This window comes from Fukomys damarensis, unplaced genomic scaffold (assembly GCF_012274545.1).
Source record: "Fukomys damarensis isolate Sample0158 unplaced genomic scaffold, DMR_v1.0_HiC HiC_scaffold_16, whole genome shotgun sequence".
NCBI classification, from domain to species: Eukaryota; Metazoa; Chordata; class Mammalia; order Rodentia; family Bathyergidae; genus Fukomys; species Fukomys damarensis.
The window spans coordinates 124063334-124088921 of NW_022900928.1; the positions used below are offsets into that span (position 1 = coordinate 124063334).

At 38.0% G+C, this 25588-nt stretch overlaps 1 protein-coding gene across 10 annotated transcripts in view; it reads right to left on the reverse strand.

Annotated features, from left to right (window-relative positions):
- Dock10 (dedicator of cytokinesis 10) overlaps window positions 1-25588 on the reverse strand; it is a 192531-nt gene that overhangs the window by 54800 nt on the left and 112143 nt on the right. For all 10 annotated transcript variants that reach the window (XM_010611775.2, XM_010611779.2, XM_010611783.2 and 7 more), the window contains exons 17-26: window positions 24151-24338; window positions 17206-17271; window positions 15513-15605; window positions 12344-12467; window positions 12025-12146; window positions 11600-11686; window positions 8238-8330; window positions 5784-5902; window positions 4155-4224; window positions 846-959 (exon numbers count right to left, since the gene is read on the reverse strand). In XM_010611775.2, coding sequence (XP_010610077.1) covers window positions 846-959; window positions 4155-4224; window positions 5784-5902; window positions 8238-8330; window positions 11600-11686; window positions 12025-12146; window positions 12344-12467; window positions 15513-15605; window positions 17206-17271; window positions 24151-24338 — 1076 coding nt within the window. The remainder of the gene's footprint in view (window positions 1-845; window positions 960-4154; window positions 4225-5783; window positions 5903-8237; window positions 8331-11599; window positions 11687-12024; window positions 12147-12343; window positions 12468-15512; window positions 15606-17205; window positions 17272-24150; window positions 24339-25588) is intronic.

Genomic DNA, 25588 nt, shown 5'->3' on the forward strand with positions numbered 1-25588 from the left:
CAAGGGAGGGACCATTATTTTGTTCTCTAATATATCCCAAATGCCTGTTGCAAAGGAGGCACTTAGAATATATTTGTTGAGCAAACTGGATGAATATAGAAATAGGTATAGATATAGATATATGCCTAATTCAAATAAATTGTGTACTTATGATAATTTAATTTTAGTAAACGTGCTGATGTTTATTGATCCTGGCTTCTCTTTATAGCTATGTACTGATCAATTAATTGTTCATCTGTCAAGTCACAATAGATAATTAAATTTAGCTTGGGTGTGAATCTAGGATTCCATAATAGTTTAGAGTTATTTTATAAACTTCCCACAGTCTTTTCTTTTTGGTGATGCTTAGGAGCAAATCCAGGTCCTTGCTCATGCAAGGTAGGCACACAACCACTGAGCCAGACTCTCAGCCTTCACCGTCTTTTATGTTACTGCCTGTGTTTCAACTTTTTATTTTTAGACTGAAAAGTGGCTGTGGTTCCACTTCCTCTCTGTGGCCTGTATATTCATTAATACATCATTGATCCTTTTCTACGTGTTTTTCCTCTTACTGTGGCAAATGACCCAAGAAACTTTCATTGTGCTACATCTTTGAATGTTTTAGATCATTTTCAATAGTCATTCCTTCTGCCTTTAGGCCAAAGCACTTAACTTGGGTCCAATCTATTTTTTTTTTCATGTTCTCTTAAAATAGATTTTGTTTGCTTAATGTTTTTATATGCTATAGTTTCAAAATGAAGCTTGTGTCAGCGATGATCTATGAAATCAATGAGGCCTATTACCTTCCAGGAGTGAAGACCCATCTCCAGCCCTAACAATTAATCGACTGTCTTTAAACTATTTACCTTTAAGACATGCTTTACTGTTGTTGAGTCATTTGATTTCAGTAGACCAGTCACATTTTTAGCCAATTCTTCATGTATTGTTCTCTCCTTGTATGCACTGGTCTTGAACACAAACTGAAGAAGATCCAAAAGGTGAACAAAATTAATAAAAAAAAAAGCTTCTGAAATTATGCCACATGAATAACTGATTCCTTAAAGCTACCTTCTCATGCCAGATTTTGTCATGAAATAATGAAGGCTCAATGATTAGAGTGCACACGCCTGTTCCTATGGACGGTTCTGCGCAAGTAGAGCCGTGCTCACCTAAGCTCTCCTTGAAACTCTTTTTGTAGAAATCAACAGAAAGAGCGAGGGAGCCACTTAGCAAGTTCAAGGAATCACGGAGGGCTTTGAGCCACTTACTTAAGACACTTTCCCCTTCTCCTTCCTTCCACTTGTGACAGGTGGCATGGGTGCAATTCTTCATCCTGAAAGGGCAGAGCACCCACTCAAATAGCCAAGTGGGGAAGCTTTGGGAGGCAAGTAGGTGAGAGAGGGGTCTACCACCCCATGCTGTCACGAGGTTCACACACATTAATTCTCAGAGAGATAACAAATGCCGCTTACATTTTTTTCAACAAAAGATTAGTTTGGGGCTAATCAGAATTGCTTCATGTCTTTTAAGGAACATACACGTATTTTATGTATAAAATGCTTATTACTGAATATTTTACTGATGAGTTGGGTTTGCCTCAAGGGTGGGTACTTTTTTAATAATATTCACTGTTCAGCCTTCACTGTAATTGAAAGGGAAGAGGCAAGAGATTTGCTCAAAGCAGAGGCACAGTCACGTTTGGATCTGTAACCTCCTCTTTGAGCTTTGTAGCATATCAGCACCACAGGTGAGGCCAAAGACAAAGCTAACAGACACACAATATTAGCTCCAATGAAGAGCAACACAATTCTTCCTCTTGTGGGTTATGCCTCAACATGGAGATAATGTGATTACTAACTAACTCACCTCTACTGAGACAGGGCATTTCACCCAGAGCGGAAATATTCTTATTTAAAAAACTTGACTAGTGGAATCCGTCGGTACTATAAATTGCTGGATACTGTGGCCTTTAATCAGATCAACTTTAGATACACATCTTTGCAAAAGACATGTGTGCAGCTTGGATATTGTGGATGGAGTGAATTGCAGCATTTAGCACCACTGAACTTGAAATGGTGTTTCAGTTACTTCTGAATCAATATAAACTACACTGAACATCACATCTTTTGAGTATATCCAAGCAGGCATCAAACCAGCCCATCAGTTTTCACTGTTCTTGGTGTGGGGCTCACTATGACTCTATGTTAAACAATAGTTTTTCCCATCTGGAGAAAAAATTCAGCTGTTGTTCAAGGTCAGGCTGCCACCTGGGTGGATTCTGCACAGTCCCCGAGCTGGCTGTTCCTTTCGTCCATCTCACCACAAAGGAGGAAACAGGCTTAGTGATGCTGACTGCTCAAGTTAACTACTATATAACCTAGTCTCTGTCTCTCACTGGGTTAGCATTCTTAGAGTAAAATTCAAGGGAGTTGAGGTTTTCTTAGGAAGTATTTGTTTTAGATATTTAAAAAATATTTTTAATTACCCAAAGGAGCTGTTATCAACCTGAAATTCCACATAAAGTGAATTCAAACCATTGTAAAGCAAACTAAGTGAGTGATCAATCTCCTATATTATAAAGTAAAATGGTTCTGTTAGGAGATTTCAAATGATTTGATTAAAAGTAAGGACCATGCAAAGATGCATTTCCAGAGCATCTCTCCAATATCGTCACAGAATACCTGAGAATCTGAGGTCCTCACAAGGACCTAGCCTTCCCTGTGACAGAAACAGTCACAGCACCCACCAGAGGGTTCTTAGAGTAATTTCCAATAATTCCACTGGAGAAAGGAAAAGAACGCACGTGTTGAGATAAAGTTGCCTTTGTGAGAAATGGTTTAAGGAAGTATGATTTGCTCTCAATACTACTGGTGATTAAAATGGAAAATTGGGACAAATGTTGAGAAGGTAAATGTTTGTCAGATGACTCTGTTGGATGGTGAAGTCATCAATGTCCTATAAAAAGTAAGCTATGACCCCCTTCCCCCAACAGAAACTCAAAAGGCATTTTTGGCTGGAACTGTCTTTTTGCAGGTGAAATTTGGGGCTTATGGGGGTAAAACTAGCCCTCAGAAAAATCACTGTGATGTATATTTTTGGCAGACAGGCTATTTTTAAGGAAGGACATACACTTATGTTTTTGTATTTTGCGAAGACAGCCAACATTTCAGGCCAGTAAAAAATATATAGATATAGACTATAATGAAAAAATTTTCTTACAGATGGCATGTCAGGGTTCACTGCAGAATGTAATTCTAGTTACTTTCTTTTCCAGTGCACCCGTAATAATAACAATAACTACTATTATTTTAAAAACCAAGCTTCTAGCACAAAAGGCCTACATTCTTCTCTCGCTAACATTTCCAGACATCTAGAATGTATAACTGTGTGCACATCTGTATATATTAGAACATGTTCTCTTATTTTAAAAAGTTCAAATCTCAAAAATATATAATCTAGCAAATAGAAAGATAGTTCTTCTATGTATCATAAAGTAATCTATGATGCTCTCATTTATCTTTGGATGGGCTCTTTCTTTTCATTCAAGGAGAGGACAGTTAGGGAGGAGCTATGAGAGCACAAACAGCATCACAAGTTCACGGGCAGTGATCCACAGGCCAACTGGAAATGAGAAGAGAAACATCTCCAAGTGAACACCAGACAAAGGACACCATAGAAGCATTGGACACTGATGGGACGGGCAAGTGGTTCATGCCAGAAGATAAAGGACTTAACATACCAGAAGCAGGTACAAATATACAGTAACTGGGAAAATGAAATAACGCCTGAGAAAACAATAAGAAGAGCTAAGAAAATATTAGGCAGAAACACGGAGAATTCAACAAACCCACAGCAAATGTCTTTCTTATCTTCACACAGGAATTTCACGTATTTGTAATGTTGACTTCAAAAGGACAACCCTTTGGTTTTCTCTATTCTTTTTGTCCCTCTCTCCCCATTTTAATGTTCATTGGCACATGTGCACAGATTTTACACATTTAAGCAATACTTCCAGCCCATTAATGCAGACTGAATCCCACTAAGAGGGATTCTTACTTTGACTACGGTGGGCACCATCCAACTCTAGGGAAAGAACTTCCCGCTGATTAGGAACAGGAAACAAGACATAGCACACAGCACAGGGACATGAAGAAGGACCAAGGTGAGTTTCATACCTTAATGTATGACTGGACGGAGTGGTTCAGCTGCTCCTCATGACACTTGGCCACAATGTCAGCCAGAACCCTAGGGAAGCAAAACTGTTCAGTGGCTTTTCTGAGGAAGGCAGACTTTGAATTAGCGTGCTTGGTAAACTGGGCATGAAGTAGTAAATGGACGAATGAAACAGTATCTCACTTTTCTCTTGCTTTTCTCACTCCCAAGTAGTATGCATTTAGAATGTGTCATAGCTGAGATCCATTTCTCATCTTAGAACTTCCAGACACTGAGATACAGGGATATCTTTTGATTATGGTATCACACAGGAGACTTTGTGCTCTAGGGGAATGTGCCAATCATACTCTGTGCGTTTGCTGACATTGTCTTCTTGGAAAAGGAATCATTTTAGTACCTGAAAAATTGACTTGTAACTTCTGATTAAAGTCATATTTTATTTTAAAGGGGCTTGCCTTCCAAACTATAGGAATAATACATGCTTTTAGAAAAAGGCATTAGGCTGAAATGTAGGGTTTTTTTGTTTTTTTTTTTAATAGACATGGTCTTCCTAAGTTGCCAGGCTGGGTTCTAACTTGCCTTTTAATCTGCATCCAGAATTGGCTTTGAAACTGTTATTGACACTTTAATTTCCAGTGCTCTCAGGTCTTTAAAAACTGTTAAAAATCCTAATTTTGGAAAAGACAATATTCCTGTAAGGAAGATGTCATAAACCTTCAATGCCAATGCTAGTATTTTTTTTTCCAGCATGCTAAGATTAACTTTCAGAAATTAGCAACAGGAATATATGAGTAAATCATTAATTTAAGACATTACACCTATAACTGGGAAATTGTGATTTCATCATGACCCAGATTAGAGACTCGATTAGGGTAATCAAATTTAAAATGATAGTAGTTAATAAAATGTTTATTATTTTTGAAAAGTTCATACTGGGATGTGAAATGATACAGTGACTTGGTACACTTTGCAGGAGAATTTATGGAGTTTATTCATAATAGCTCCACACTGGAACTGATCCAGACATCTTTCAGCAAGTGAACTGTTAAACATACTAAGGTATGTTCACATCAGGGAATAATATTCAGCAATTAGAAGGAATAAGTTATTGATAGATGAACAACCTGGATGAATCTTTGCAGGACTAATATGGACAAAGTCAATAGCAAAAGATTACATATTGTGTGTATATGTACTATAATAATCCCTATATATATAACATATATATATATATATAAATATAATAAATGCCTACCTTTGAGGGAGGGCTTGAAGTACTGATGGCTACCACTGTATTTTATATATATATTTCCCCAGTGAGCGAACCTGGCAAGATCATATGCCGGTTCTCTAAATATTATCTCTTTCTACTACATGGAAATCCACAATTATTTCAAAAGAAATTATTTTTAAAATACAAAGTAAAAGAAGTCTAAGATTTTAATAATGATAGAAATAGGTGGTTAGAAGGTACAAATTCAAGACTGATACATACTTAAATTTGAGACACATGTTTAAATGAACTGCAAACTTATACCAGGATGGGATTATTGAGTTACAATAAAGTAAAGTCAAGATTGGATGTAGCCAAGATTATAAAATCTCTTCTCCCAGGGTTGTGTTATGGATACCTGGTGACTGTTGTACTTATTTCATCTTCCTCATTTTGCACCAAAACTTTGAAGAGCTGATTCAAGATTACAGGCAGAAAACTCATGATTGCATGAATCTTGTCCACATTCAACAAATTCTGTAATAAATTGGCAGAAAAAGAAACATATGAAATTAAAAGCATGTTCTGGATTAAAGACTTAAATTCAAGAATTGAATTTTAAAAATTCTAGAAAACATAGAGAGAAGGTTCTGGACATTGATGTAGGCAAAGATTTTTTTTTTCATAAATGACCCTAAAAGTCCAAGCAACAAAGTGAAAACAGACAAATGACATCACATTAAAAAGCTTTTGCAACTGGTGCAATCACTGTGAAAATCAATATGGAGATACCTCAAAGAACTAGGATTAGAGGTCCCATTTGATCCAGTCATCCCTCTGCTGGGAATCTTTCCAAGAGAATTAAAAGAATCATACCACAGTGATATATGCTCCCCCATGTTTATAGAGGCACAGTTTGTAATAGCTAAAACTTGGAAAGAGCCCAATTGCCCATCAAGTGGAGACTGGATAAAGAAGATGTGTGTGTCTTTTTTTTTTTTTAATAAAGTGGAGTACTACTCAGCCATAAAGAATGAGACAATAGAGTCATTTACAGGTAAATAGATGCATATTGAAGCCATACTCTTAAGTGAAATAAATAGGACACACATGTGTAAATACAGAATAGTTTCTCTAGTGTGAAAATCTACAAGTGTAAGTAAGGTTCAAATTGTATAATTGATAATGTGAAATAGGAAGAAAAGGTCTAAAGGAGTAGGGGAAGTGAGTAGGGTAGGGAAAAGGAAAGAAGGGAAAAAATATGAGAAAAGAAAAAAATGGAAACAAAGTCTTTGTAAATAGAGAAGGGTGGAGAGGGTAAAGGGAGGGCAGGGCAATGGGCAAAAAATAAAAACCAAGATATGCCATGCAAAGGTACAAGATCCCCATGATGAGTGTAACTGTACTATATACCTAAAAAATACCCATAAACTTAATGGGGGGAAAAAACAGCTTCTGCATAGCCAAGGAAACAATCAACAAAGTTGAGACAAGGTATGACATAGGAGAAAATATTTGCAAAGTATTCATCGAATAATGGATCTATATCTAAAATATATAAGGCACTTCAACAACTCCACAACAAGTAAGCGGACAACCTGATTAAAAAAATGCATCAAAAATATGAATAGTTATTTCTCAAAAAAAGACAAAAATGGCCAACAGGTAAAGAAAAGATCTATTCAATATACTTAATCATCAGAGAAATGTAAACTGAGATCATTGCCTCATACCTGTTAGAACGTCTATTATGAGACAAATGAAGCCAGGCATGGTGGTGTACACCTATAATCCCATCACTCTGGGAAGCTGAGGACGGAGAATAAGTTCTCCCAACTGGTCAACTTCACCACTTAGGAAGTTGTCTCAAAAATAATAATAATAAAGGCTGGTGGATGCAGCTCAGTGTGAAAGTCCTGATTTCTATTTACAGTAAAAAAAAAAAAAAAAGACAAGTGACAACAAGTATTGCTGAAAGTGTGGAGAAAAAAGAACCTTTGCATAATACTGGTAGGAATTTAAATTAGTACAGTCATTACAGAAAACAGTATTGAAGATTCCCCCCAAAATAAAAATAAAATACCACATGACAGCAGTTCCACTTCTGTTTATATATCCAAAGGATATGAAATCAGGATGTAAAAAATGTATCTTCATTCTCATGTTTATTACAGTATTATTCATAATAGACAATACAAGGAGTCGGTTTAAGCATTCATCAGCGGGTGAAGGGAGAAGAGAATGCAGCATATTTACACAATAATTCACTATTCAGTCTCAGGGAAGAAGGAAATACTGTTATTTGCAGCAATATTGGTGACTGAAGGACATTTTGCTAGTATAATAAGGCAGGAACAGAAACACAAATACTGCATGCTTTCACACACAAAAAAGACAGCCAATATACAGTGTATACATGTTTCCAAACATCATATACATTATGAATACATATAATTTAAACTCGTGAAATAAATAAATAAGAAAAAAACGTCAGAGGATATTCTGCTCTTGCGTTTTAGAACTGGGGTATGAATACCACAGCTCCCCTTTATCTGGTCTACTCTTCACTGCATTTAGCTTGGCACATGGTCCTGAATATGGAGGAAGGGCTCTCCAGGCAGATAACAGTAGTAGGTTCTGTTTTTCAGTCATTGTTACTTTAGAAAAAAAAAATAATCTTTGCTTTTTCTAGTCAGTAGACATGGCTATTTAGAAATTATGAAATTAAATACTTTCCCCTCTGAATTGATAAGGCATTTTAAAATCTTTAGCACTAATCACTCTTCCCTCACTACTTAGTGGGAAATGAAAGGTCTCTGCTGCCCATTTTCACCCTGGCTAGACCACTGAAGCTATTTGCATGTCACATTACCTTACAAGAGCGGACGAAATTGGAGGTAGGTGATTCAGACATGTCTTTCTCTCTTGTTTGGCACTGTTGGAAAAATGCATTCACGTGCGGATCCTGAAACAGCAAAAGAAACATTTGTCTGATGACGCACAGACTGTGCTGTAAATAGTCATGGTGCTGAGTGCTAGGTAGTTCTACAGCACTGATACTGCCATGTGCAAGGATGTGTCTGAAGTCAAACACCAAGCAGCCATTTTCACACGACTTTTGGGAACAGCGAAGGCTCCCTCCACTTTACAAAACCTCCTCCCACTCCTACTTCATTCTCATAGGTGACAATGGCTGGGGAATTACTTCCCCTAGCTGTGTTTCTTTTTCAGATTTCCTTTATATTCCCATTCCTGCTTTTTCCATATCTTTCTACGAATTTCTTTTACTTGTTATTTAACACACATGAGACCATGCACTTTTTAACCTGCATAGGAATATTTTCAGGCTCAACGTGCCTGAGTCAGCCTGATAGTAGGAAGTCTACAAAAAAAAAGATTACATATAAAAGTAACACTTAAACTGGTGCAGGAATTATAGAATTCCAGCACACTGGGAGGCAGAGGTAGGAGGGCCATGGGTTTGAGGTCACTCTGGACAATTTAGCAAGACCTTATCTCAAGATTTAAAAATAAAGAAAGGAAGGAAAGAAAGGGTGAGGATCTAGCTCAGTGTGAGGGCTCTAAGTTCTATATTAAGTTATGCAGTTAGGAAGTGAGCAAGATGATTAGAGTGAAGATATACTCTGCAGGTATCTTTGGCATTGAACATTCTAGAAGAACAACTGCAGCATGGATTCTACTCAGGATGGGTTTTGTGTGTGTGTGTGTGTGTGTGTGTGTGTGTGTGTGTGTGTGGTAGGTATTTTGTTTTGTAGCTGTATTTCTTTTCTTAATTAAACACAGTGGTTTCCTTTTAAATATTACTTCACTGATTTACCCAGAGTATTATTTGTTAAAAGCTGACCTTGTATCAGCCCCTGGCAGGCAAATATGACCTCTTCATATGTGCACTTTTATTATGGCCAGGAAATCAGCACTGCACCATGATTCATCTGGCAGGCAAATATGACCTCTTCATATGTGCACTTTTATTATGGCCAGGAAATCAGCACTGCACCATGACATACACACACACACACACACACACACACACACACACACACACACACACACAAACAGTTAATTGTGATTGGATAAGGGCTTCAAGCAAAAAAGCAAGATGCCATGTGGTTACACGACAAGACAGCCCAGCTCTGTCAGTGGGATCAGGGAACAGGGAAGGTTTCTTGGAGAAAGTAAGAGTTGAGCAAGATAGGTGTGAACTGATGAGACCAATGAGAGGAAGAGAGGGGAGAGAGGTGACTGTTTTCCTGGCCAAGGAACTGTTAGTGTCAAGGTGATATTGGGGGAAGCAAGCAGATGTGCTGTGGCTGAAGGGCACAGGGAAGGGAAGGACCTTCAGCACTCAGAAGTGGAGGTAAGTTCTGTGAATGTGTAGGTGTGGAGACAATGGATGTAGAGGAAGGAAGCACGGGGGGTGTGTTAGAGAGGGAGACCTGGGCTAAGTCTTATAAAAAGCAAATCAGGAGAGTCTGAGATAAACAGAACAGGGTTTGGTGAAGATGGACCACTTTGTAGAATGGGCTGATGTCATCAGAGAACAATGGATTTAATCCATTGTACAGAACTGGGTACAGAACTGGGGGGGAGAAACTATATCTGCCTTCAAGTGTCTGAGATTACTGAAATTCTGACCCATTATACATATGGCAATTGTGATCTGCAAAGTCAAATTTCGGCAGGAAACTTAACAGGTTTGTTGTGTTTCTCTATTATAAAGTAGTAAATAAATTTCCTTTTTCTGTCAAAAAAATTGTGGTGGATTAATGATCAACTGTAATGGAAACGCCCAGCTGAGCTGAGTCAGTATGGTTCTGGGCATGGAAGACCCACCTGAGGATTGTTGCCAGAATGGCATAAAAGGAGAATGGGAGGGGAAGATTATATGCTGCTCATTTCCTAGTAGAAGCTTTCTGTGCCTGGTTTTCCTGATACAAACTGGGTTCCTCATGTGAAGAGCTCAGTGCTTTGCTGCTGTCCAGATGGCTGCTCTTCTCTTTGGGGGAGCTTTGCGATTTGCTTTCCTCTTGAGTTTCACTTCCTGGCTCCAGTGCAGATCCCCCAGCCTTCTGGCATAGATTCTTCAACCTTTGTCGCAGATTCCCTACCCTCTAGCACCAGCCCTTGGGCTTTGCAGCTCGGATCCTTCAGGCTTCTGTCATGAATTCCTCAGCCTTCTGACACGAACTTGTACAAGACACTGCCATGAGCTTCAGGCCTTCAGCTAGACTTGTGGGGCCATTACTGTGGGATCCAGGGCCTTGGCTGGATTATTTGGGTCTGTCTTCAGCATTCAGACAGATCTCTTGCACTCTTTTGCATTTGACTTTTTGGGTGAATGTTATAACATAATCGTATAAATTTAGGTGTCCTGTGTTAATTCTATTTCCTTGCAAACCCTGACTACAACAGTATCTGTACTGTTTCATTTTTCTTAGCAACCATTTATGGGCTAGAGATAAAGAAGCATGAAACAAAAATGGAAAAACAGATAATATTGAACTCGAGAGAGAAGAAATGCATCCTTTATTCACTTCAAATCATTTGCTTTGTAGTTTCTAATTTATGCCAGAAAGCTCCACCTAAAGCATGCTGCCTTGCAATAGAAAGGACACTTGTGGTGACTTGATAATAACAATAATTACATATGTTTAAACAGCATTTTGCTGTTGGTAAAATCTTTTTACATGTAGTTTCTCACTTTGACCTTCACTGCAACCTTCAGTAGAGATAATTTATTGATACCATTTCCTGATGAGGAAATAAAGACAGTGGGGATCATTAACTTGTCCAGGGTCACTAAGCCAGACACAGGTTGAAGGGACTCTCCTGTCAGTCTCCTCCTTATAACCCTGGGTAGGCACTGAAACTTAGACTTCATTTTGGAGTCAATATCCAAAGTATTTATTTTTAATATTTAACAATTTGAGTGCTTGGATATTATCAGTGGAAGAAAATATACTGCAAAGGAAATTTCAACCTGTAAAATACACATTTGGTATTTTGACTTTATTTAAATCTTATGGCATCGGGGCTTACAGTACTAGGAGGCTGTATCTTCAGAGAGACACAAAATTATACCCCAGACATCTTCCTTAGCAGTACTGCAGCACCTGCCCATCTGACATTCTCATCCTGCGAATAGGGAGCAGGAGCTACCTTACGATTCTTTGTGTCAGAGAAAATGCTCATATTTCAGGATGACCTACTCACCTGAGTGTTCACTGTTGATACGATAAAAGTCGACACCTTGAAGAGTGGTTTACCACCATCCACCCATTTAATGTCACTCCCACCATGCTGCAAAAGAGAATTTGTTACCGTCATTGTGACAATGTGGAATAAAAGAATGAATAGGTTCATTTACGCTCTTTTTACCATTACTATAGAGGTGGGAAAAATGCAAATACATTTGGTAGTACTGGCAGAGGAGACTGGTATAATATCAGGAAATAATTTTCCTTGGTTCATTTCTAATAGCCATAAACTAAGAGACTCGGAGTATTGTAGACAAATTTCATTCATAAGCACAACAAATATATGCACTGTGGTTTTGATTTTAGTAGCAGAGAAAGAAGATAACTTCACACCATAGGCCAATGTGTTCTTTCTCTTAAATCATATACATTACTCAGTACCTTTCCACTTGCAGCATCCTGAATGCTTAAATAATTAGGAGGCAGGCTTGTTGCTATTGGGATATTATACTCCTGAGAAGCTATTTGATTGTGTTTCATCAAAGGAAGCCAAGCATATCCAACTGTGCAAAGGAACAACAGAAAAAAACTTTTGAGAACAAACATCCCTAGCAGGAAGTGAAGCTAAAGATATTTATGATTTATGAACACTAAACTTCTCCAAACAATTCAATAAATCAGAGCTTTTAAAAATACCCCTCTATTGGAGTCAAAAGGATAATACATAAAACTACCTCTATTAACTTCCTGTCAATAGTACCTGATGTTTCCAGGGCCTCTTTCTTTTTGGCATTGGCTTTGGCATTGATGTCACATGTGACATGATAAAAAGAAAACAGAATATGGTGCTTCTCATGCAGTTGTGTTGGTAGCTCAATTTTGACCTGCAATGAAAGAGATCCTCATTCAACTGAGATTAAAATAATTTGCCCAAGGTCAGCAGAAGACACAGCATAGCATCTAAGAAAATATTTTAAATTGAAAATCTAGGTCCATATTTAATAGTATTGGATGTACTGATTTAACTCTCAATACTTATCTGTGCCCTAACTAATGTATAATAATTCAGAATACCTAGTGTTTCTCATTAAGATAGTTTATGCTTCTAGAGTATGGAATAATCACACCCATTCATAAACACACACACACACACACACACACACACACACACACACATAGACCTAACTGTAGAATGTAAAAAAGACACTGCTTAAGAGACTATCCTTAAGGGACATAAATTGATTAGACCAGAAGTCCTTCTTTCCCAAAGTGTGGTCCTGAACCAGCTGCATGAACATCACTTAACAGCATATACAAAATGCAGAGTCTCAGACACAACCCCAGACAAAGAGATTCAAAATCTGCCTTTTAATAAGATTCCTAGGCAATTCATATGCACACTGCTGGGAAATGTGCTGGCGGTAAGTGATGTAACTTACACATGAAAGTTACCCTTTTAACAAAAAGTACCATGAAATATGACAGTGTGGCAACTGAGAAATGACCCATTTTCTTGAAAGGTCATTCTGTAGTTCTATAAATAATACCCCTGAATAAATACAAATAAATGTAAAACTGGAAATTGGCGTATGTTATCTTGTATGGCTGCAAAGAAATGTTTCTAGATGACAGTCTGCCTTTGCAGTGCCTCTCAATTTTCAAAGCCCCATCAGATATGTTGTCATTTAACCCCCCCACACACTGCCACTGTGAAAAGGGTGACTCAGAACTGTGATCCAAGGCCAGAGATGCTGGGGGTTTGGGTGGGATAGTTAGTACTAGAATATTCCAGAACAAGAAGCCACATTTTCAGATGACTTCTTTGCTGACTCTAAGATCCTGCATTCAGCTTGGTATCAGCAAGTAAGTAGTTCTCAGAACTGTCAAGTCAAGCCACAAGGTGATGGGCATGCAAATTACCTACTGGCTTATCTATTAGACGACTGGTGTGTATAACTCATTTAATTTCACACAGTTCACAAAAAGATTTAAGACAGTAGTTTTTGAAGCAGCAGCACTAGCCTCATTGGAAACTCATTTGGAAACATGGATTCTCAGATCTCAACCCAGCCATACTGAACACCAAGATTTGGGGTAATGTATGCTCCAACAAGCTTTCCAGGTAATTCTGATGTGTGGACTTGAATCTGAGAATCCTTAATTTAGGCAGTTCATAAGCTTACATATTCTTTACACACTACATGCTAACAGTTACCAAAGCCAACATACAGTTCAAAATTCACAATATTAATGCAACAGAAAGACTTTTTTAGCCATCATCAAGAGCATATAGGAATGCAACCAGTATGCAAGAATTCTAGTTAAATGAAAACATCTTTCGATTAAATACTGTAAATATTCATATTTGATAATAACAATGCCTCAGAAGGATTTATAATCATTTTTCCAGGTAATGCAATCATTTCTTCCATACTCAAGAAAACAAAGCTTCAATTTTAAACCTGTACTGTAGCAACCACTGCGCTGTTCATAATTCACATGTTCTCCTGTGGAAAAGTTCATAGCTTTTATGAGGACTCCAGAAAGCATAGGAACATGAAAAGGATCAAAGTCAGAGTAGGCAACAGTATTTAAAAACATACTTTTTTTTTCAAAGACTGCAATTTTCTCATAGTTTTGGCTAAAGGCTCAACCAATATGATAAATATTTGGTATTATGGTAATAGCTCTTCTCCTTAATTTTCTTTTTTCATCTTCTGTCCTGAATTTACAGAGGAAAATTAACTGCACTGAATGGATGCTGAGGTGGGAGGAGAGGCCAGGCAGGCTGTTTCACTGGTGATTTTAAAATTAATTTAAATATGATCAGTGCTCAGCAAGGTGTGGTGGATGGGAAAATGCTTCCCGAGGATGCCACCGACGTCTCACTATGCAGGACTGGTGAGTGTGTTACGTTAGATGGTGGAATGGCCTTTGACGGTGTGTTCCTGTCGGGAGCATGAAATGGGAGGTTCTCCCAGACTGTACCAGTGGGCACTGCCCATCAGGTTTTATAATTGGGAGGCAGAAGAGTCAGAGTCAGAGGAGACGTGAGGACCAAAGCAGAGGGCAGGGGATGAGAGGGCTGGAAAGGAGGCAGAAGAAAGGAAAGTGGAACTTCTAAAGCTGGGGCAGGGAAAGATCTTTGTTGGAGGCTTCAGCAGGCAGGCAGCCCTGCTGACACCTTGACTTCAGCCCTGTGGCCATGTCAACCTCTGGCCTTTGGAGGTGTGAGCGAACATGTGTGCACTGTTTTACGCCACGAAGTGGTGGCAATGTGTTTGAGCACCACTAAGAGCTGCACATAAAAGAGAATATTTTGATTCCCAGCATGAGGTCAGCTGGTTACATTAGTTAAGACTTTTGTTTTATAGTTAGAAATTAAATAAAATCTCTGAAACTTGTTTGTCTGGAGCTGTTTGTAAGAGAAGCTAACGTGTGTCATAATTTATCATTGACCCAGTGATATTTTTGTATGGGCTGCAGCAGGGTGCTTTGGAGTCATCACAAGGTCCGATTTGAATTCTGACTGTCTCTTGTTAGTTACGTGCTTTTGGCAAAGTCACCTGACTGCTCTGAGCCTCAGTTTCCTCACCTATAAGACAGGAGGTGATGACAGTAGCTACTTTCAAGAACTACTCTGGGCATTAAATGAGATAGTGTGTGAGTGTGGGGTATAAGCTGCTGCTTGGCCTGTTCTGGGGTGATCCTGTGTTGGTCAGGGCAGGACATGCTCCTGCCACAATGAGAGCAGTGTAAGGCCACTGATGTTCTAAGGGATGGCGTTAGCCTACACTCGAGTCCTTTGAGTCCTTCGTTCTTTCCGTTATGACATAAAATGCTGCCATGGTTGGTAAAGCTATTTAGCATAATCTTTATTATACCGACCTGTGAAATAAAAGAAGAAACAGCGGAGGCCTGACCCTTACCTCATCTGAGAAATCCGGATTCTGGGCATGGTGCAGAACTGCTGTGTAGGCGGCTGAGGTGAAGAGGGGCCCTCCCGGTTTTCCATATATGCACTGTTTCAAAAGGTATGAGAGGGACAATTACGTGTTTCTGAAATAGTTACAAAGTAGTCACGACCCTTCAGTTACCAATCTCAGGACAGAGGCATGCTTTGTGATAACTTACCAGGCTGACCGGTTAACTTTGATCTTCGTTAATGTGCTGCCCTGTATTTATTGTGCAGTGGAAGGCCAGAAATCTGGAAGGTTTTAGTCATCTTACAGGAATTGCAACAGAGCCAAAACCTGGGATCAATTTACCACCTGACCTTTGATCATCACAACTTGTTCAAGACTGATGCCTGCAGAGTGACTTCCAGAGGGGCCACGATACCAGCTCTGGCCTACAGCTAAGGTCTTGGATGATCACAAGGATTGTTTGGACCCCAGCCCAACCAAACACTCTGTCCCCCGACTGTGGAGGCTGAGCTGGCAGGACACTTCCAGGTCCAGGCTCCAGGGTGGTATGTTACTAATCTCCCTGAGCCCCAATCAGGCCAGGGGATGGGACATGGCACTTTCTAGTCATACCGCTCCAAAGTCTGAGCCCAAATCTCAGAGTCTTTATCTGGAGTCTGACATCTGCCCTCGCTGTATCTCTCTGTGATATTTAGAATGCAATGAAACACGGGACTTCCCTGCCTTTGATTGTTCCTCTTTCCCAGAATTTTTCCCATAAAAATCCTCTCCATCAGGCCCAGTATGTCTTCTGTCTGCCCCCTGCTTTTCTCTCCCTAGGCTAAGGCTTTTGTGGAGGTTGGTACACATGGATGGTGACAGTGGCTGAGATGATTTTGCAGAACTCTTTCTCTTTCTTCGGTGTGACTCCTTTATTCTCTAACTGGTCATTCTTCTGAATAATGCTATCAACCTTCCTGGAAGTATACATCAGAGGATATGATGTGTACCTGACAGATTGTTTTAAGTAATTACCTCAGGTGATGGAGGGGTTGGTTACAAATTAGCTTCATCTTTTACTACTGCCTTCCTCTGATTCAATGAAATTAGGAATATCTGGCAGCAATGTTCCCCTCAAATTTTTATAGATTATTTTATGTGAACTCTAAAAAATGCCATTCAGTTGCAGTTTCATAGGTTAAAATAGTTCATACAAACCTCTCAAGTTTTATTGATCTTGTCAATCATATGATCAAGAGCTGATCAACCCAGTGCCATTTGGCAGTCCACTGGGCACCAGGACATGCACTCTTTCCAGAAATGCATCTCCAGGGCTACTGCATGAGCCATGAGGCCAGTGTGGCCCAGCCCCGAGCAGAAAACATAGAGGTCCCAGGGATGCAGCATTTTATATCATGCAGGAAGAGTCCAGAGTCCAGCTAATCTGAAAAAGGCGGCTCCTTTTGGCAGGGGATATCTGCTTTTATTTTATATTAGAATGGTTTCCCTTTTGCCAAAAGTGAAAAGCGAAGAGGGCTAGGAGATCCTAGACTGGGATTTCGAAGAGCTTTTGTTAATGATGGCTATTAAATCAATTACTTGAAAAAACTGAAAGCTAATGTATTAAATTGTTCCTCTTTCAACCACACTCACATCAAAAGCCCTCCAACGACACAGAGCACCAAGACACCCCTCCTACCTCAGGAACTTGACTCACCTTCACGGGCTTGGCACCCTCTTCATCGGAATTTTTGAATTCAATGCACACGGTTATATTTCGTGCCTGAAATTACAGCAGGGGAAATGGAAATTGTAATTTCTTCTTCAATAACACCCTGAAACAATTTAAGTGCTTTGAGTAAGTAGCTTCTAATTAAATCTGGAAAATGTAGAATAACTAACATTGTCCTTTGATGGTATGCACAGTGCTGAGTAATAGCTGAAGGGGCGTCCTCCCTTGCCCACGCTGCCATGACAGCTGGCAAGGAAGCCTGCTTGGGCCTAGCCAGCAGGATTGGTAGCTGTGCCTGCTACCCTGAAACACACACACACACCCCTCAGACCTCCTGATTGTGCCAGTCCTTGGACCCACTCTGCAGAGGCATAGGTGGTCATAAAGAGTATTTTTCTGAGCTCCCAACTTTGAACATCTTTAAAGAAAGGGTGGGGGAAACCTGTAGTAGAACTGTGTGGAGTTCAACCCTGCAGGAGGTTGGGGAACTCAATCTGGGCTTTGCAGCCTGAGGTCAGTCTGAGTCACGGGGATCTGCCATTGGCAGCTGAGATCAGGGGACTTGGTTCTGCACATGGCTGCATACATTGTATATTATGACAGCAGAGATATAGTCTGAAAGAGGAGCTTCAAATTCATTTTTTTCTTTCTTTTCCTCATTCCACTCTGCAAATTCTTTTTTTTTCCTATCCTCTTTCTCTAACTCAGTCTCTTGCTGTACCATATTACTCCTCATCTCCCTTTCTGTTCCTGCTCTTGTCCTAACTCAGTCTTCTTCTTTTATCATTTTTTTCTTTTTTCTTTATTTTCTTTTCTTCTATCATATTACCTCACTCATGGGTTAATAGTTTTAAGGGAAAGTGAGCCCCTATTGCTGTTAAGGGAATATATTCTTGTCCTAATTCTTGCACTCTGTCTATCCCTTTTGAATTTAATAGTTTCTTAAAGATTGTAGGGTCATTCTATGTCCTCTGGCTTCATTTGAAACCTTCTCCAATTCTTTCACTTATCTACTACTCTCATCCTAAATGGTAAAGGTGCTATATTGAAAAGGGTATTCACTGCCAACACATTTTGGGCTGCTTCTTGATTTTAATTTAATTCACATAGTTTAAAGGTGATAGATTAATGACTACCACAAGTGGTTAGTTTGCAACTTGTGGTTGATCCTATTGTATTGCTGACTGTATCAATTGGGATAAAGGATTGTGACTGATTTAATGAGTTCTTTTCTCCAATATTATGAAAATGAAAATGTCTATGAGTCATTAGAGACTCAAAAGGCAAAGCGCAACTATATCAGAAAGATTTAAGTAATAAACCAAGGACAACCCAACAACAAAAATAAAAATGAGAAAACACTTAAGCAAGACACAAAGACAGACTTCCAGTTCACCAATGGCAAATAGTAGGGCAAATGAGCATGAAAAGTCTGATAGTGAACCAGCAGAACACCCTGAAATCATAGCACAGGAAGTAACAAAACAGATGAATCAAGCTCTAGAAAAATTCAAAACAGAAATAATTTTCCAGATAACCATAGAGATGGTGAGCAAAATGAAAGTCATTATTCGAGACTCTACAACAGAAACTGACAAAAAAATAGATGACTCAAGACCATGATAGAAGCCACGAAGGTCTAGCATAAGAAAGAAATGGAAACAATGAATGCCCAACATAGGAAAGAAATGGAATCCATAAAAGAGATTCAAACAGATATCCAGGAGATTAAAAACTCTATTGAAAGTGTATGCAACAGAATAAAAGAATGCGAAGATAGAATCTCAGATATAGAATATAGGATTGCACTCAGTGACTGTGAAAAGAGAGGTCTCTTAAAATCAGTAAGGGATAATGAGAAGTTGATCCAATAACTCCAAGATGATGCAAAGAAGAATAACTGATAGGAATCCATGAAGTAGCAGGAGAAAATACAAATGACTTAAAAAAGCTGTTCACAGAATTAATGAAAGAAAACTTCCCAAACAGAGGGGAAGAATTTGACATACAGATCAGTGAGGCATACAGAACTCCAACTAGCCACAATAAAAAAAACCTACATCTAGACATATAATAATCAAAATCCTAGAAACCCAACAGAAAAACAAAATACTACAAGCAGTAAGAGAAAAGAAACAAATCACATGCAAAGGAAAGTCCTTCAGAATCACAGAAGACTTTTCAACACAAACCCTCAGATCAAGGAGAGCCTGGAGTGAGGTATTTCAAGTCCTAAAAGAAAACAACCTAGACTGATGTACCCTGCAAAACTCTCTTTCAAAATGGATGGGAAAATAAGATACTTCCATGACAAAGAACACTTGAGAAACTTCATGAATACTAAACCAGCACTACAAGGAATTCTAAACAATATCCTAGAAAAAGACAATGAAGGTGACAACACCATGAGGACCAACAGAGAAAATCAAATAGGAAAGGCAAGAAACTAAAAGGAGAGGTGGAAAAAGTAAAAACAGTCAACAAAAGGACAACAACATGACAAAAATAAGTCAGTACATATCAGTTATAACCATCAATGTCAATGGCCTCAATTCACCAATCAAGAGAAATAGACTGGCAGAATGGATTAAGAAGCAAAATCCAAAAATATGTTGTATACAAGAAACACACCTAGTGCAAAAAGAAGCCCATAGACTGAATTGAAAGGATGGAAAACAATTCTTCACATGACAGGAGCCCAGAAAAAAGCAGGGGTAGCAATCTTATTTGAAGACAAAGTAAATTTCAAACCAACACTGATTAAGAGAGACAAAAAAGGCTGCTACATCCTTGTAAATGGGACAATTCAAGATGAAGAGATGACAATCATAAACATATATACATCAAATATTAATGCCTCCTATTACATAAAGTAAATATTAAGTAACATGAAAAACCAAATAAGCACTAATACAATTTTAGTGGGGGATCTAAATATCCCACTATCACAAATAGAAAGATCATCTAGACAAAAAATAAACAACGAAATACCAGAACTGAACCAAGCTTTTGAACACATGGACTTATTAGATGTCTACAGAGTGTTCCACCCCACAAAATGAGAATATACATTCTTTTTGGCTGCACATCAGTCATTTTCCAAGATAGATCACATACTAGTGCATAGAACAGGTTTGAATAAATGCAAAGGAATCAAAATTATCCCCTGTATATTATTAGATCATAGTGCAAACTGGAGATCAATAGCATAAGAAAACATAGGAACTTCAAAAACACATGGAAACTGAACAACACTCTCCTAAACAATCAATGGGTCACAGAGGAAATTAAACAAAAAATTAGACATTTTTTACAAATGAATGATAATGTCAGTACAACATACAGGAGTCTATGGGACACAATGAAAGCAGTTCTACATGGAAAATTCATAGCACTAATGCCCACACTAGGAAAACAGAGTGAGCTCAAATAAACAACCTAATGATGAATCTTAGACTCCTAGAAAAACAAGAGCAAGAAAAACCCAAAGCTTGTACAGAGAGGAAATATAAAGTTTAGAGCATAAATCAATGCAATGGAAACTAAGAAAATAATACAAAAAATAAATGAATCGAAGAGTTGGTTTTTTGAAAGAATAAATAAAATTGATTAACCCTTAGCTAACCTTATCAAAAAAGGAAAGAAAAGGCTCAGATCTATGCAATTAGGAATGAAAAAGGTGAAGTCCCACAGATCCAACAGAGTTCCAGAGGATAGTTAATACCTACTTTGAGAACCTGTACTCTAATAAAATGGAAAACACAGAAGAAATGGACAGATTTCTAGATACTTATGAACTACCAAATTTGAACAAAGAAGATAAAAACATTTTAAATACCCCAATTACAATCAGTGAAATTGAAAACGTAATTAAAAATTTACTAACAAAGAAAAGCCCAGGTCCTGATGGATTCACTGCTGAATTTTACAAGATATTTAGAGAAGAACTACTGCCATTACTCTTCAAACTTTTCAATGAAATTGAAAGGGAAGCAATACTTCCAAATTCATTCCTGGAAGAAAGTATCCCCAAACCAGGGAAAGACACAACTAGAAAAGAGAACTACAGGCCATTGTTCTTAATGAATATAGACACAAAAATCCTTAATAAGATACTAGCAAACAGAATACAGAGAATCATCAAGAAGATCATACATCCTGACCAAGTTGGATTTTTTCCAGGGATGCAAGGATGGTTCAACATATGTATGTGAGAGTCAAGGACAAAAACCATATGATCCTCTTGATAGATGCAGAAAAAGCATCTGACAAAATTCAACACCCATTCATGATAAAAACACTGCAAAAAATTGGAATAGATGGTCTATATCTCAACTTAATAAAGGCTATCTATGAAAAACCAACAGCCAACATCATACTAAAAGGCCCAAAACTGAAAACCTTCACGTCAAAGTCAGGAACAAGACAAGGATGCCCACTATCACCACTCTTCTTCAATATAGTTCTGGAAACAATAGCCATAGCAATTAGAAAAGAGAAAGAAATTAAAGCAATAAAGATAGGAAATTAAGAAGTTAAACGGTCATTATTTGCTGATGATATGATACTCTACATTGAAGACCCAAAAAATTCCACCAAAAGACTTCTAGACTTAATTGACACTTTTAGCAGAGTAGCTGGATATAAGGTCAACACCCAAAAATCTATAGCCTTCTTGTACACAAATAACAGACTCACTGAGAGAGAAATTAGGGAAACAATTCCTTTCACAATAGCATCCAAAAATATGAAGTATCTAGGAATCAATCAAATGAAAGAAGCAAAAGACCTCTGCACTGAAAATGACAGCACTCTGAAACAAGATATCAAAGAGGATATAAGAAATTGGAAACATATCCCCTGTTCCTGGGTAGGAAGAATCAGCATAGTGAAAATGGCCGTACTACCAAAACTGCTATAGAGATTCAATGCAATGCCAATTGAAATTCCAGCACTATACTTTACAGAACTAGAAAAAATAATCCAAAAATTCATTTGGAGCCATAAGAGACTTAGAATAGCAAAAGCCATCCTAGGCAACAGAGACATGGCAGCGGGTATAACAATTCCCAATTTGAAACTATACTACAAAGCCACTGTGATAAAATTATCATGGTGCTGGCAAAGAAACAGACTTGAGGATCAGTGGAACAGACTGGAAGATACAAAAACAACTCCAGATGTACTCAGCTACCTCATCTTTGACAAAAGAGCTGACCATCCTTACTGAAGGCAAGATAGTCTCTTTAATAATTGGTGTTGGAAAAACTGGATTTCAACCTGCCAAAGATTAAAACTAGACTCTTTATCTTTCACCAGGCACTAAATTAAAATCCAAGTGGATTAAAGATCTAAATATTAAAAAAGAATCACTAAACTTGCTGGAAGATAAGTTAGGCAGAACTCTTGAAGACATTGGCATAGGAAAAGACTTTATGAACAAATCCTTAGTAGTATGCGAACTAGCAGAAATAATCAACAACTAGAATCTCATCATATTAAAAAGCTTCTGCACTGCAAAAGAAACCATGAACAGAACTAAGAGACAACCTACAATGTGGGAAAGAATTTTTACCAGCTGCTCCTCCGACAAAGGGCTCTTATCTAGAATATATAAAGAACTCAAAACTATTAGCCCCCCAAATATAAATATCTGATTAAAAAATGGGCATCTGAAATGAACAGACATTTCACAGACAAAGAAGTAAAAGCAGCAAGTAAATATATGAAAAAAATGTTCCACATTACTGGTCATTCAAGAGATGTAGATGAAAACAACAATGAAATTCCACCTCACCCCACAAAGAATGACTGCTATCAAGAAATCAACCAATAACAAATGTTGGTGGAGTTGTGCGGAGGAAGTAACCCTTTTCCATTGTTGGGAGTGCAGACTGGTGCAACAACTATGGAAATCCACGTGGAGATACCTCAAAGAGCTGGGACTAGAGGTTCCATTTGATCCAGCCATAGCTCTGCTGGGTATCTTTCCAAAAGAATTAAAAGAATCATATCACAGTGATATATGTACACCCATGTTTATAGTGGCACAGTTTGTAACAGCTAAAATTTGGAAACAGTCCATTTGCCTATGAATTGGAAACTGGATAAAAAGATGTGGTTTTTCCATAAAATGGAATACTACTCAGCCATAAAGAATGAGAAATTAGATTAATTCATAGGAAAATGGATACATAGTGAGGATATACTCCTAAGTGAAATAAATAAGTCACATAAGGTTAAATACTAAATGGTTTCTCTGGTGTGAAAAGTATAATAGTACATAAAATCCTAATGAGATAACTGACAATGTGAAATAGGAAGAAAAGGGTTAAAGGTGTAGGGGAATTGGGATGGGTAGGGGAAAGCTAATAAGGGAAAGAAAAAAACAGGAGAAAATGAAAAAATGGAAATAAAGCATTTGCAAATGGGGATGGGAGGAGGGAGTGAAGGGTGGGCAGTGATAAGGGGAAAAAATGAGAACCAAAACCTGTCACATAAAGCTACAAGATCCCAATAATGCATGTAACTGTACAGTATACCTAAAATGTACCAATGAACTAAAAAAAAGAAAAGAAAAGAAATAGCTGAAGGATGTGAAAAGCTTTCAAAGAAAAGACAAATCTCCAATTGAAAGGGGCAAACATGCTATTTTCAGAATATTTTAAGAAACTGAAAAAAAAATGGTCTCCATAAAATTTACCTAGGGCTGATTTCAGAAAGGATTAATAATGTATTTTGAGCTGTGCATCTTTAAAGAATCCTGGGATGGGCCACTTGGCTTCTAGCTGATAATTTTCTCCAAATGCTTTGGTATTTGAAATGTTGGCCAGCAATCTGCAGTTGCACTTTTCTGACACCATCTTTTATGGTCTTGTGTGGGGGGGGGAAGAGAGAGGTGCTACTGTTGAAGTTTATTGCATTACCTACCTTGTTGAAACATTTCTGGCTGTCGTACTTGAGGTGTTTGGGGTAAATGTAAATTTGATTTTTGTATGCTCTGTAAGGGCGGCAATGCTTTGTTGAGTCATAAATAAATTCTTCCACCTCCACTGTGGGTTCTGAGTGAGCCACCATGTTGAAAGGCTTGACGGGGATAAAGGACGACGTTACACAGTCTTAAAAAAATCAGAAAATAAGAGTTGGTCATTTGATATGGTTCTTTCAAAACGTGAGCGATACTTAACATAGTTTAAAATGAGTCTGCTTGAAATATAAACTTCCTATTTTTGCACCAAATGATGTTGTGTGACGCTGTAAGATGTAGGATGCAGGCACGATAAGAAAACAAGTTATATATTTAAAATCTAAATTCATGTCTAAAAAGCTGGCAAGTCTTTTAGACATATTTACAACTATTTTTGAATTGTTTCATTTAAAAAGTAAATTTTAGCTAATGACCCCTTGCATATATTAACTAGATATTATAAAACAAGGAGTAACCCACTGACTTCTACTGTATCGCTATATAAATAAAACAAATACAGATCAGATAAAAACTACCCATTAGGTCTATTACTGATAGCACCAGATGGATTAATACTAATTTCTCTCTATGGAATGATTTAAAAGTTAGGGCTTCGAGATTTCTTTACATTATTTGTTATGAGATATTTTATATTTCAATTCCATTTTTAATAAAATTTTAAAGTGTAACTTTGTAGGAATAGCTTAAGAAAAAAGAGAGAAGAGATCAATGGATTTTTTTTTGAGACAGGGTCTCACTATGTAGTTGAGACTGACCTGAAACTCACTATGTAGCCTAGGCTGGTCTTGAACTCACAGCGATCCTCCTGCCTCAGCCTCCCAAGTGCTGGGATTACAGGTGTGTGCCACCACACCTGGCGAGATCAATAGAAATGTACAAATAAAACTTCTGTCCCTAATTTGAAGGATACCAAAGCCTTCTATTGTCCTTCACTCCAGAGGGAATCTTCCCGGACTCAATAAAGCACGGTGACCAGCTCTGTGTACTTAGGAGTCATAGTAGAACTTTTCCTAAATTAATTATAATATTTTTATTTTATGTTCAAATTAGTGTCCTACCATTCTTTCCAAGAGAATATTTAGCTTTTCCTTTTATTGTTTTTCTTTTTCCATATGTACTAAAAGCCCCAGCTTCCCAAATCAGGTAGGGCAAATGGCTTGGTTTGTCTGCTGCTTTTTTCATACCAATCAATGTAAAAATGATTTGGAGTCAGGTTTTAACAGAATGTTCATTATATTTCATATTAAAACGATTTGTGGAAAATTACAAGAATGGAAAACTTAGTAGCGCTAGTGATAACTCAAATACCCCATGGTAACAACTCTCTCCCTGGATGTTGTTCACTATAAAAGCCTTGACTCTTTCTGAATTTTGAAACTC